The 13,579-nt window shown below is 48.1% G+C and overlaps 1 protein-coding gene across 6 annotated transcripts; it reads left to right on the forward strand.

Annotated features, from left to right (window-relative positions):
• The first annotated feature begins 412 nt into the window (after window positions 1–412).
• On the forward strand, window positions 413–13,127 carry ano5a (anoctamin 5a). 6 transcript variants are annotated; one of them, XM_029841720.1, is made up of 22 exons: window positions 413–856; window positions 2,412–2,479; window positions 2,928–3,062; window positions 3,291–3,332; window positions 5,580–5,687; window positions 7,961–8,029; window positions 8,119–8,403; window positions 8,516–8,635; window positions 8,772–8,887; window positions 8,958–9,092; window positions 9,172–9,277; window positions 9,375–9,435; window positions 9,583–9,734; window positions 9,919–9,999; window positions 10,704–10,932; window positions 11,034–11,212; window positions 11,315–11,412; window positions 11,583–11,713; window positions 11,813–12,018; window positions 12,093–12,292; window positions 12,490–12,595; window positions 12,703–13,127. In XM_029841720.1, exons 1-22 carry the CDS (start codon window positions 796–798, stop codon window positions 12,928–12,930), a joined length of 2,916 nt encoding a protein of 971 aa, XP_029697580.1. In that variant the 5' UTR covers window positions 413–795; the 3' UTR covers window positions 12,931–13,127. The 6 variants fall into 6 exon arrangements, with proteins under 6 accessions (XP_029697580.1, XP_029697582.1, XP_029697581.1 ...); XM_029841721.1 differs by lacking the exon at window positions 9,919–9,999 and adding an exon at window positions 10,240–10,314 and having other exon boundaries at window positions 417–856; XM_029841722.1 differs by lacking the exon at window positions 3,291–3,332 and having other exon boundaries at window positions 414–856.
• Window positions 13,128–13,579: the final 452 nt, after the last annotated feature.

The raw sequence follows: 13,579 nt of genomic DNA on the forward strand, positions 1-13,579 counted from the left end.
GCTGGGTGAGGGGGGGGGATTGAACCGCTACCAGGTGGTTAAATGAGCTGGCTATGGGGGAGACGCTAAGTGGGCTGCTGCCAGTCCAACCACCGCAGCATAAGTTCCAAAAGACTTACTATTATCAGTGTACCGGCCTACCGGTTTACGTGTTCGTGAGTAAAAGATCGGCTCAGACAACCAAATCAAAGGATTTTAATATTTCCGCCTCTTGAAACAACCCGGAAATGAGCTCCTTTCTGATTGGCTGTCGGGTGTCACATATTAACCAATTAAATTGGTCCCATAGAAAATTAATTAAGGAAAAATATTAATACAAAACTACTAGATGCAACCTTATAAGAAGCATTATCCTATAAACCCGTTATAATTTAATTTGCTTCTTGGTTAGTACCATTTATCAGTCGTATTTAAACTGATAAACACCATAAGGGACAGGTAATGTTTAGCTAGCACGTTTAGCTTAAGTTAGCTTCCTTCGGGTGACGCCGTAACGAATAAACCGTTTCTTCGCGGTCCTAAAACCTAAACATTTCCGTGCATCGTGCTCTGTCCCGGCTACACTCCGCTATTGGCCGCCGGTGTGGAGCCACTCCCCACCCAAACCTCCCTCTGGGACGCGTAGAAGTGATGCAGCAGTCTGGCTTCGGTGGGTGGAAGGAGGGCAGAGAGAGCCGCAGCTGCCAAGCAGGCTGATCCGTTAGCCGAGAGACGCCTCCGGGGGCAGACGGAGCCCTGGTGTCCGCGCAGGAATCTTCTGCCAGGGGACTTTCGGAACAACTTGAACAAGCCAAGATGCGTCGGGTAACGGGAAAATCCGGAGACAGTTTAATTGAGATGAGCCCGTCGGGCTCTGGTGAGTATCTGCCAAACTGTCGGTTTAAAATTAGAAAAGTTGCTGTTATGTCGTGTTTACTGGGAAGCAAATGACACGAACCTGGTGATCCACATGGGGATCGACCTTGTAACATGTTGCCATTCATTTCAGGGATGAACAGTGGATATAAGTCTCAGAATAGGCTGGTCGGTATGTATAATCACAGATCCAATTAATGTGCTGTCAGAATTAATATAAAGTCTAAAGTGAATCTACAGTACGTAGAACCAGTTCATTACTGGTTTCCTCTGAGCCAAGGGTGACTCCCAACAGCTGGCCTTCCTGCTGGAAATACTCAGTCACTTGCTACAAATACCCACTTTTTCCCCCCCTTCGCCATCACAACGTCCCAGTAATTCATTTGTTTCTTCTAAGTGTGCTCGTTTTAGCCACTTATGGTGCTGCTGAAGGAATCAGACTGATGTTCTCCAACAAAGCTCAACTGCATGAATCATTGTGAAAGTGTGCGTCACCTGCAGCCAACGGAGGACGGCGAGGCTGAGAGGGATCCTGACGGGGTTTGGAAACCACGGAGACGCTTGACTTTGGTGTACACAGGCTTTTCCAGACATTAGCAAATGTGACCCGTTTCTGTCTGGGGAACCAGCTGTAGTCTGTGTGTTCAATGTAAACATGGAGGCCACGTCAGATCAGTCAGGCTGCTGCTTTGGCATTATTCTGTTTGCTACATGTCACGATGAAAGTACACCTCAGCGTCATTGTACCAAATATTCCTTAGTGTAAATAAAAGTGATTTCTTTGGGCTGTGGTGGACGAGGGACAGATGCAACCTTGTGGCTTCCGCTGCGATCAGCTGCTCTTCCTTGAACAAAGCGCTAACTGTGGGAGATAAGTGGGAAACGTCTCCTGGCATCGCTCCGTTCAGTGTTTATTACGGCGCGCTACAACACTGCGTCCATCTGTGTGGAAATCTGCTCGGCTGCTTTCCACCAGAGCGGACTTATGTTCCTGCTTTGGAAGCGTTCCAAAGTTAAAACACCAACTTTATCGTGGAGACTAAAAAAGCGTTCGCTTTGATTTCAAACACCATTTATGAGACGAGTCGTGTTTGAAGGCGTCTTCCTGGGCTGTGTAAGTTTGTGTTGCGTCCTGACTAAATATAACCGGGAAGGTCATCAATTACAGGAGCTTTCTATTTAGGAGCCGAAGCACAGGCAGAGTTTCCTTTTCTCTGCATTGTAACCAGAAGTACAAGCTGTTGACTTTGACTCTTTCCACCTACAGTTATTTATTCTTTGCTTCATACGTTTGATAATGGTCCTCTCTTCATGCCCTGAATGGATCTGAATTTCCTCCACTATAGAATCGCTGTTACAGTCGAGGCGAGGCAGCTTTCAGTTTCACATCACCCTTTTTAAGTCGTGTTGTGCGTCCTGTGGGAGGGCCGCCACTAAAAGCTGCACAAATATAGACCGCGAGCTGTAACGGGCCAAGACTGTTTGGATCTCTCAGGGTTGAATAATTGCTTAATCGCTCTGATTAGGTCGTTAATAGCTGTGATTATGTTTTCCAGATGACATGAATGGCTACAACAACCATGAGTCATCAGGCACCGGATCGTTACAACAGGGACCACCAGAGGTAAACAAGTGCGCCAACACCCGACCTTCGTATCACCATGGTTACCTCGCATCGGTCAATCTGTAGTGTCTTGTTTGCAGTTAAGGTGAAGTCAGCATGACGGTGAAATGCTGCAGAGGGATGTGCGTTAAAAAAAGAAATAGTATGTTAGAGGTTCTGCTGTGCTGCTAGAATAAAAAAAGGAATAAATCCTCATTAATAGCAGTAATATGTAGTCGTGCCTGTCAGAATAACTGCTGTTGGCAGGTCGCACGCCACTTGTGCAAATGTTGGAAATGATTTATTTCTAATTGTGTGTACTTAACACAAATAAAGGTTAACGAGGTTGTTACAAGTCCTAATTGTGTGTAATTGCCGTGATAGTTTCTCAGCAGGCAGACGTGTCGCAGCGTCACAGATGATCCACTCTGCTCTTGTTTCTCCTTTTCCTTCCTCGCTGTGCTGAAAGTCTTTAACGCCTCGTGTGTGTGTAGAGACCTGTGAGTCTCTCTGCAGCAGCCTGGCCTCCGTGGCCTCCTCTGACCACAGCAGCACTCAGCAGGTCGACGCTCAGACGTTAGAGCAGATTGATGCCGTGACGGGGGTAAGACAACAGAGCGCATGATGCTCTCACACTGTGTGTTGTCTCAGGCTCACGCCGACGCCAAACCCGGACCTCCAGCCTGACTGTAGCACGCCCGCCTCGTGCAGTACTGGCGTTTCCTAATCCAGTATAATCTGAATGTGTAGTGCCTACCATCACATGTCTGTGAGGTTACGTCGGTGGATTTGGCGAGACATTGCTGAATTTATTGTTTCATTTCCTCCCCAGCTGTGGAGAAGGCGGGCACTGTTCCTGAAGTTTCGTTCCAGGGTATGGCATGGTAAACAGGCTTGTGATGTGATGCTCCTTCGTGCAACCTCTGTTTGCCTGACGGCTGCTGCAGCGCTGATATTCTCCACTGGGATCAGATATCCAGCGAATCGCAGCTGAAATCAATACACATTAGTGGAGCGAGGCGATCTGGGTTTCTGGACAGAATGTTTCTTTTTCTGCGGCCAGTAGTGGAACCTTGCTGGCATGGGCTGCGTGTTGATGCATTAATCATGGAAAGGCTATTATTTTTCTCGCTTGCTTTGTTCTCACCTTTGATAGTAATTCGCTTCATTGGAGAGAAAAACAACAGGTCTAATGGTTAAAAGACTGCACCCGCAGCAGCAGAGTCCCTCTAGGTCTGTTGGAGTTCACGCTCCAGTAATGAGTACGGCTGCAAAGGAAGTTACTGTTATGGCTAATGTGCAGTGGAAGAAAGCCTGAACTCTGACTGCTGGGACAAGCACATTAGCTGATCACATCAGGCAGGTTTAGGAGTCAGGCACCTCTGTAAATTGCCTCTGGAATGAGGGATGGAAGTGTGTGCTCTCTTCTCCAAAGAGCGACCAGATGAGGTCCGGATTTCTGCAGTGAACCAAGTGAATGTCATCTTCAGGACTAAACATTTTATCTAACTGTGTCTTTGTTTAATGAGCCTGTATTTGGAAAAACGAAGGTGAAATGAGCCACCGTGATTCATGCCCACATCATTCAGAAACACCCCTCCTTGAAAGCAGCCGCCTACTAATCTTCCCCGTGTTCTACATTAAGAATAAAGACATAAGTGTGTGTGAACACCCTGTAGTTAGCGGTTAGTTGGTCAATGTATGGAAGCCTAACCTTTACCAGCTTTCCTGAGGAGGAGCACATCCGAACAGATGCACAGATTCCTTATGTTTGGTGTATAATTACAGCAAATTAGAGAGTTTCAAAAGTAAATCTCCAGTTAAAGGGAGGACCAACCCTGCCACAGTCAGCCTGCTTCTGAGGCCGTCCAGACTGGTGGTTAGAAATTACATGTAACTGTAGAAGGGTTGAACACAAATCATAGTTCCAACAGTATGATCATTGCAAATAGGAGTGGTTTTGGGCGGAGAACCTCTCTCGCATTTTCTACCATTTTTTTTTAGAACGTGAATGAAGAACTGTTGCTTTCTGAGCCAGGTTTGCACCGTCACTGCTCCCCCACACCTCTTTGTAGCTCCTGTCAGACTAGCCAGCTAGCGTGCAGCATCTGTACTCGCTCCTGGAATCCTCCTCCCTGCAACTCTCTCGCCCTCCCTTCTGTGGATATCTGAGCAAGTGAGGGCTTGTCCGGGGATGAGAGCGGTCCGGACGGACCTCCTCTGGCCGTTAGCGACATCAGAGTGGAGGGAAAGTAGGAAGGAGCTTTCAGGTCTGGACTGTGCTCCCAGGAGAAAGTCCATTTTGCTCTCTCCATCTGCTGGCTTTTCTGCTGATGCATCACCATAACCATAAAGGGAGTGGGCCATGGAGGTAGAGTGCTCTTCCTATTTCCCCCTTCCCCTTGCTCTTTAATTCTTCAGGGATGATTATGTAGAGTGCGATAGTTCTGACCGATTGTGTCTTATTTTGCTGTAAACGTCTGAGTTGTCTGTCGGTCCAGTATGTTGCCCCTGTAATGCGGTGACAGAGGTTCGTAATATGTGGTTATTTTTAGCTTCCTGAGCAGCTGAGGCAGGACAGGCACTCATGCCTCTCTGTGCTCCCTCAGAACATTCCTGGATAGCCCCCTGACAGCTTTGGAACACTGGATTTTCTTAATCCTGAATTCTTTTTGCCACCAAAAAAAAAGGGTAGATCCATCTACAGTGGATGTAAATAAGCAGAAAAATGGAGAGGGCCAGTGCTGCTATTGTCCCTGTGGTGGAGAGGGTGTTATTTATAGGTCTGAATTCTGAGGTTGCTCGTTAAATACACACGGAAGCTAAACTCTTTCATAGATTTCCAGAATGAGATTTTCATTTAGTTCTCTGCCTGTGGAAATGAGCAACATGGCAGCTCTTAGTCGTGTTACAGTCACAGCTGATTCATCCTTCTGGTGTGTCCTGTGTGCAGTGAATTTATACTGTGATAATCTGCTCCTTCACTTAAACATTCTTGGGGTTTTGCTGTGGTCCTCTGACATTTGCTGTAGTTTGAGCTGCAGTGCTGAGCGCATGCAAAGGCCGACTCTAATCAATTTATTTGATTAAATCTCCCCTCCTCTGATTGATCCCCTCATAGATCGACAAACAACAACACAGTAAAGACTCTGTGTTCTTCCGCGATGGCCGTCGCAGGGTCGATTTTGTCCTGTCCTACGTTGATGATAAAGACGGTGAAAGAAAACAGGTAAGAAAGAAGCTCACAATAATGTAACTTGTGATTTTCTAACTCTGGAGGTCACAGTGTGTGTTATCACCACAAGGACACGTTAGACAAACACTTATTTTAGTGTTTAGTTTGTGTCCGTAATCCTGCTGAGGAATTTCCTGAGAAGGTTATTTCTGCAGATAAACGTGCAGCCCTGAAGAGTTATCTGTCTGTTCTCGGGGGGGTTGGGACCGTTTTTACCACTGAGCTGTTAGATTCCAAATCTCTGCGTTACCACTGGGTAAAGTGGAGATTCTCAGTCGACACTCATTTATTTCCCCTGCAAAAAAAGGCAAAAACAATCAGCTAATGTGTGTTTTCCACACAGACTCACTTAAGTGATATTTTTACGACGTGAACCAAAAGTGCCCGACAGTATCCCAACATTATTCTGCTTCCACCCCATTTTCACGTCCGTCGGATGTCCTGAGCTGACTTTTATCTTATATCTTATATATAAACCCCGTTTCAGAAGCAGAAGCAGAAGCAGAAGCAGAAGCAGAAGCAGAAGCAGATTTATTGCCATTGTTCATGTAATACACAGTATTACACAAACTAGGAATTTGTCATGGTGTGACGCTGCGACATTCAACATAAAGAAGACCACACTAGAATAAGATAAATAAAATAAAATAAGACATATATACAGTATATACATAAATAGTAAGTGGTAAGAGGTAAGTGGTAAGAAATAGTGCAGGTCAATGCAGGAGTAATGTGATGTATTGTTCGTGAGTCCGACTGGCTGCTGTACATGGTGCTTAAGTGATAAGTCACTTGGTGTTCAGCAGCCTGATGGCAGAGGGGAAGAAGCTGTTCATGTAGCGGGAGGTTCTGGTCCGAATGGACCGTAGTCTCCTGCCTGAGGGGAGGGGGGAAAACAGTCCGTGACCAGGGTGGGAAGGGTCGGCCGTGATCCGACCTGCACGCCTCCGGGTCCTGGAGATATACAGGTCCTGGATGGATGGAAGCCTGCAGCCCATCACCTTCTCGGCAGCGCGCACGACGCGCTGCAGCCTCAGTCTGTCCCTGACAGTGGCGCCAGCGAACCACACGGTGATGGAGGAGGGGAGGATGGACTCGATGATGGCCGTATAAAACTGCGCCAACATCCTGGGAGGCAGTTTGAGCTTCCTCAGCTTCCGTAAGAAGAACATCCTTTGCTGGGCCTTCTTGATGAGGGAGCTGATGGTTGGCTCCCACTTAAGGTCCCGGGTGATGGTGGTGCCCAGGAAGCGGAAGGAGTCCGCGATGGTGATGGGGGAGTCCATGAGGGCAAGGGGGGGCAAAGGGGCTGTGACTTTCCTGAAGTCCACAATCATCTCCACTGTCTTCTGAGCGTTCAGCTGCAGGTTGTTGTGTCCGCACCAGGACACCAGTCGAGCCACCTCCCTCCTGTAGGCAGTCTCATCGCCATTGGAGATGAGCCCGATGAGGGTGGTGTCATCCGCAAACTTGATCAGCTTGACAGACTGGTGGCTTGAGGTGCAGCAGTTAGCGTACAGGGAGAAGAGGAGGGGGGAAAGTACACAGCCCTGGGGTGATCCGGTGCTGATGGAGACAGAGTCCGAGACAGTCTTCCCCAGCCGCACATACTGCCTCCGATCCGTCAGGAAGTGAGTGATCCACCTGCAGAGGGAGTCAGGCACACTAAGCTGGGACAGCTTGTCCTGTAGCAGAGCGGGGCGGATGGTGTTGAATGCAGAGCTGAAGTCCACCAACAGGATCCTCGCGTAGGTTCCCGGGGAGTCCAGATGCTGCAGGGTGGAGTGAAGGGCCAGGTTGACCACGTCGTCCACAGATCTGTTAGCTCTGTAGGCGAACTGCAGTGGATCCAGGAGGGGGGTGGTGATGGACTTGAGGTGTGGCAGGATCAGGCGCTCTAAGGACTTCATGACTACAGAGGTGAGCGCCACAGGTCTGTAGTCGTTAAGCCCAGTGATCCGTGGCTTCTTGGGGACAGGGACGATGGTTGAGGTTTTGAGGCAGGCTGGCACCTGGCACGACTCCAGGGAGGAGTTGGAGAGGTCTGTGAAGACAGGAGTCAGCTCCTCTGCGCAGTGCCTCAGGGTGGAAGGAGACACGCCGTCCGGGCCAGGGGCCTTGCGCAGTCACATTTGAATGTGATTGGCTGATTTTGCTTTGCAGATTTTGTTTGTGTTTCAATAGTGAAATAAGGGAACTACACTGACCGGTTCCTGTTGAAACCAACATTAAATATTCTTTCTGTTCTTATCTGGCTGTTCCTGAAGGAGAGGAGAAAAGTGTATGAAGCCAATCTGGAGAATGTTGGTCTGGAGCTAGAGACAGAAGACAAATCTGTAAGAACCACTTTATTCAGTTGATTCCTTCACCCGAAGGAGAATTTAACCAGTTAGTTGTGCTCATCCTGTTGTTTTTCTCTCACCAGGAGTCAGAAGATGGAAAGACGTCTTTTGTGAAGATCCACGCTCCGTGGGAAGTGTTAGCCACATACGCAGACGTGCTGAAGATCAAAGTCCCGTTTAAGGTCAACGACATCCCCGACAACAAGGACACTCCCATGAACTGGCTGTCCACGCCCTTCCGTCTGCCGGATCACATCATGCACCCCGAGCCAGACTATTTCACTGCTCCCTTCAACAAGAGCAAGTCAGATTTCTTCCTCATCGACAACCAAGAGACTTTCTTCCCTCCGTCCACTCGCAACAGGATAGTAAGGACGTCGTACTTGCTTATCTTCGTTTGTGACCGTGACATGAGAACTTCCCGAGGAAAGTCGGACGATACGGGCTTGTGAATGCAGCCATATTTGTGTCTCTTCCCAGGTCTACTACATCCTGTCCCGCTGCTCTTACTTGAAGGACGAATGTCCCGATAAAGACAAGAAGGGAATCAAGCGGTTACTGAACAACGGCACCTACACCGCCGCCTTCCCGCTGCACGATGTGAGCGTCCTCTGCTGAACCTTTGTGTCTTTGAGTCTCTTTGTATCCTGTTCTGCAGATTGCAGCAGAAGGATGAATTTCCATTCTAAAGCCACATTAGAAGTTGTGAAACGTGTTGTTTCCTGTGTGCGTGCAGTCCAGATACTGGACACGATCACGGGACCCCAACTGTGAGAGCGAAAGATACAATCTCTACAAACACTGGGCCAGGTTCTTCTGCTTCTTCAAGGAGCAGCCCCTCGACCTTGTCAGGTGAGCGGCCAGCTGGTGTCTGGTGTGTCCATTTGGTCGCGAAATAGCTCGAATCCTTTTTCTTCAATAGGAAATATTATGGAGAGAAGATTGGGATTTACTTCGCATGGCTGGGATTCTACACAGAGATGCTCTTCTTTGCTGCCGTAGTTGGAACCATTTGTTTCATTTATGGATTCCTCACCTATGACGACAACCAGTGGAGGTGAGGTTCACCAGAACCAGCCTGTTCTGCTCGTTTTAGAGGTCCTTCTGTTCACAAAACCTTTCAAATTCCCCTTCAGTAAAGAAATCTGCAGCGAGGCCATTGGAGGCAACATTGTCATGTGTCCCCTGTGCGACAAAAAATGTGGCTACTGGAAACTTATCACGACATGTAACTCCTCGTGGGTGAGATATTCGGTCCTTATAACTGACCTGGCACTTAATTATTTGGCGCTCAGTGTCATCTGTGATCATTTTTTTTACCTCACTGTTCTTCCTACAGCAATCACACCTCTTTGACAATGTGGCAACGGTATTTTTTGCCATTTTCATGGGGATTTGGGGTGAGTAAAATGTTTAAAACCTCCTGTTTTTGTATTTCTATGCCCGTGCGCCCTCTAGTGGGAGCTAACCTGAACAACAACTGACATTTTTATTAAGACATTAAAATTGGGTGAACAGTTTAACCATATATGGTATGATGTTTACAGTGACACTGTTTTTGGAGTTCTGGAAGAGGCGGCAGGCTCGTCTTGAGTACGAGTGGGACCTGGTTGACTTCGAGGAGGAGCAACAGCAGCTGCAACTTCGACCAGAATACGAAACCAAGTGCAGCAAGCGAAAGTTGAACCGGATCACCCAGGTGTCTGTGTGCTTAGGAAACACTGAAATGATGTCTTGAATTGCTGCTCTAGGTGGTATCTGCTTTATTGGATGCAATCATCCTTTAGTTCACTTCCCCATATAAAACTGGTTTAAATAGAAACAAGGAAACTTGAGGGAGAAAAACAGTTATGATAGTTTTGATCACATCCAACCATCTTTAGGAGGTGGAGTGGATACTTGACAGGACGACGTCAGATCTAATGGGGAAATGTCTCCTTTGCTGGCTCACTGTGGTACTCTGGGTAAGAGTAGCACGTAACCGGGAATGCCACATTAGTGAGGAAGCAGTGTGGTTGGCGTGAATAACAGCGACTGGAGCATGGCGAGCAACAAGACGCTGGGTTTGAGGAAAGGGAGTGACGGGCCACAGCGCCCCTTGGCCTCACATGTAGAGAACACTGCTGGCCTTTTAGCTAGCGCGACCCTCTCAGGATGTAACACAGACTGACTCGTTTTCATGCCTTTGCTTGCCTGTGGTTTAGGAAATGGAGCCCTACTTACCCATAACAAGCAAGTGTGCACGCTTATGTCTGTCGGGAGCCACCGTCCTGTTCTGGGTGAGCATTTGTACCAAATCATCTGCATTTTTGCAACATTTTGCAGCACACACAGTTGTCCCCAGCCGTCAGCTGATTTCCAGAACCCTTAAAACTTAAAAAGCAGAACATGAACACTTAAATGTTGCACTTCCTGTAAAGAACTGAGACCGATATTTGTTTCTATACGCCAGAGCCCATTCTTACCATGGATAATCTGGTTTTTAGCCTTTATTGATCCAGCGTCAGCGTCCTGCAGCCCCCTTAAAGCATGACATCACATCTGTGTGGACAATAATACACCCTAACTGTGCATCTGAGTGTGTGTTTGTTGTGTGTGTTTGTCTTTGTTGTGTGAATTGCTGTACGTGTCTCATTTTACGCTGCTACCGTTTGTCTCCGTCCCAAAGATCTCATTGATCATTGCCTGCATCATCGGGGTGATAGCGTACCGCCTGGCGGTGTACGCAGCCTTCGCCAGCATCATGAAGGACAGTCCCACCGCTCACCTGCAGGTGGTGGGACCCTTAATCACGCCTCAACTGGCCACCTCTGTCACCGCCTCCTGCATCAACTTTGTCATCATCATGATTCTCAACCTCATGTATGAGAAAGTAGCCATCTGGATCACTGACATGGGTGAGGGCCAAAGAGGAACTAGTGGATTCATCAGTTCCTCAAGCTGTCCTTGGACTGGGAAACTCTTGAGTTGTCTTTTTAATTGTTTTTGTGTTTTTCAGAAATTCCCAAGACCCACCTAGAGTATGAGAACAAGCTAACAGTGAAGATGTTCCTCTTTCAGTTTGTCAACTACTACTCCTCCTGCTTCTATGTGGCCTTCTTCAAGGGCAAGTTTGTCGGATACCCCGGCAACTACATTTACATGTTTGGCGAGTGGAGCAAACTGAGGAATGAAGAGGTGCCAGATATCACCATATTACCCTCTTTAATTTGCTGCAGGCAATTAAAGCCAAGTTGTGTCTTGCTTCGTTCCTCATGCTTCCTCTGTTTTAACATCCAGTGCGACCCTGGTGGCTGTCTGATTGAGCTGACCACCCAGTTGGTGATCGTGATGACTGGGAAGCAGGTGTGGGGGAACATCCAGGAGGCTCTGGTCCCGTAAGTATTCCAACCCAGCATTCATTTTAAACAGCTTGTAAAAGATTAGAACTGGATTATACTTTTATAGCTGTGATTCAGCTACTCTTTAACATTTAGAAGATGTCTTGTGGCCAGAGTTTACGTGTGTTGAATGCTCTGTGCTCTACTGCCCCCTTGTGGCCTGTGAGGTGGTTGAGGAACTGGTGGGGGAGTAGAAAGGCTCGAAGCCACCCTGAGAGTCTGTACAGCCGCTGGGAACAGGACTATGACCTACAGGTCTTTGGACAGCTGGGCCTCTTCCAAGAGTACCTGGAAATGGGTAAATACTGAGAATGCAGACGTTCCAGAGCCCAGCTCGTGCACGGAGCTGTAATAAATGCAACATGTAACTGACCTTTTTCCCTTATTGATGTTCCAGTGATCCAGTTTGGCTTCATCACTCTGTTTGTCGCCTCCTTCCCGTTGGCACCTCTGCTGGCGCTGTTCAACAACATTATCGAGGTTCGAGTTGACTCCTGGAAGCTCACCACTCAGTTCAGGCGTCCCGTGGCAGCAAAGGCCCACAGCATTGGTGCCTGGCAGGAGATCCTCAATGGGATGGCCATTCTCTCTGTCGTCACCAACGTAGGTGCACGTTAACACCCGTGATGTACCCAGAGTCACCCGGCTTTAATGAATCCTCACTTCCCGTTTTCCAGGCCTTCATCGTGGCCTTCACCTCAGACATGATCCCCCGACTGGTCTACATGTACGCGTACCAGCCAGATGGAGAGATGAACATGAAAGGCTACATTAACAACAGTCTGTCTGTGTTTAACATCTCGGAATTCCCCGAGGCCAACAGTCCTGAGGATGGAGAGAACCCTTTCTGGTTCAACAGCTCCATCACAACGTGCAGGTGTGATCACAATCCTGCCTGTTATAGATGTCTCTGTTAATATGCAAAGATACGGACATTGCCCCTGTGCAGGCGGTTAAAAGCCTTTAACGGAACATTATTTATGTATCGGTCATGTTAATCCTGTGGCATTAGGCGTATAACTCAGAGACACTGTGGATTTATTTCCGATGTTTTTTTGTTTTATTCCCTTGTAGGTATCGTGATTACCGCTATCCTCCCGGACACCAGAAGCAGTACACCCACACCATGCAGTTCTGGCACATTCTGGCTGCCAAGCTGGCCTTCATCATCATCATGGAGGTAAAAACAAGGCTGCCTCCAGCAGCACGATGATTCATCTCCCTGACTTTTACATAATCTTCCTCAAGGCCTCGGCGGCCAGTTAAAGCCAACCTTCTTCCTTTCAGCACGTCGTGTTCCTGGTGAAGTTCTTCGTGGCCTGGATGATTCCCGACGTTCCCTCAGATGTGAGGGCTCGGATAAAGAGAGAGCGCTACCTGGTCCAGGAGTATCTCCACGACTACGAGGTGGAGAGGCTGAAGAACCAGCTCAGCCAAAACGCAAACGATTGTACCTGCGCGCCGATGATCTACCCGTCTCTACCCAAACACGAGGTGCTCTCCGAGTGCCTCTAGCCCACCTGGATCCTGGAGGAGGCCTGTTCTGTCCCCATCGACCGTTTGTGTAGCGCCTGTATCCTCTCTCCTCCTAATCCGCCGACAGTGGACGTGCACACGGGCCAAAGAGCAAGTGCCGTGCATGCTGATTGGTGAGGCACATGTATGCTAAACGCTGTCTGATATTTATCGCTTTGTTGCTGACGATAAGAGAGGAAAACACACTGTCTGAGAACAGATTTACTCTGGGTTTATTATCAAAGTGCTACTAGAGTCCAAAATCAGAGGCCTTAATTTATATCTCAGCGAAGTGCTGCTGCTTTAGGAAGCCTCGTCTACTTGATTCAAACTTCCACTTGAACACGCTTTGCTGTTGCGTTTCTGTCTTTACCGTTGCTGCGGCGACCGTGACCTCACAGTTGCAGCTAAAAATCTGAATTCGAAGTAGGTTTTTTTTTTAACTAAGGAAACTGTGAGTGTGTTCTGGAGCAGAAACCCCCCCGGAGCGGCTCGTGCGCCTCTTTACTAACAGGTCGGAGCCAACGGGAGCCTCTTTCTGCTAAACCGTGCACGTTGCTTCACACAAAGCGCCTCAGCCGTCGCTCCAGTGGACGAACCAATGACTCTGCTGGGTCTTTTTGCACGAAAGCACTTAATGAAAGTACCA

Source organism: Takifugu rubripes, chromosome 9 (genome assembly GCF_901000725.2).
Source record: "Takifugu rubripes chromosome 9, fTakRub1.2, whole genome shotgun sequence".
NCBI lineage: Eukaryota > Metazoa > Chordata > Actinopteri > Tetraodontiformes > Tetraodontidae > Takifugu > Takifugu rubripes.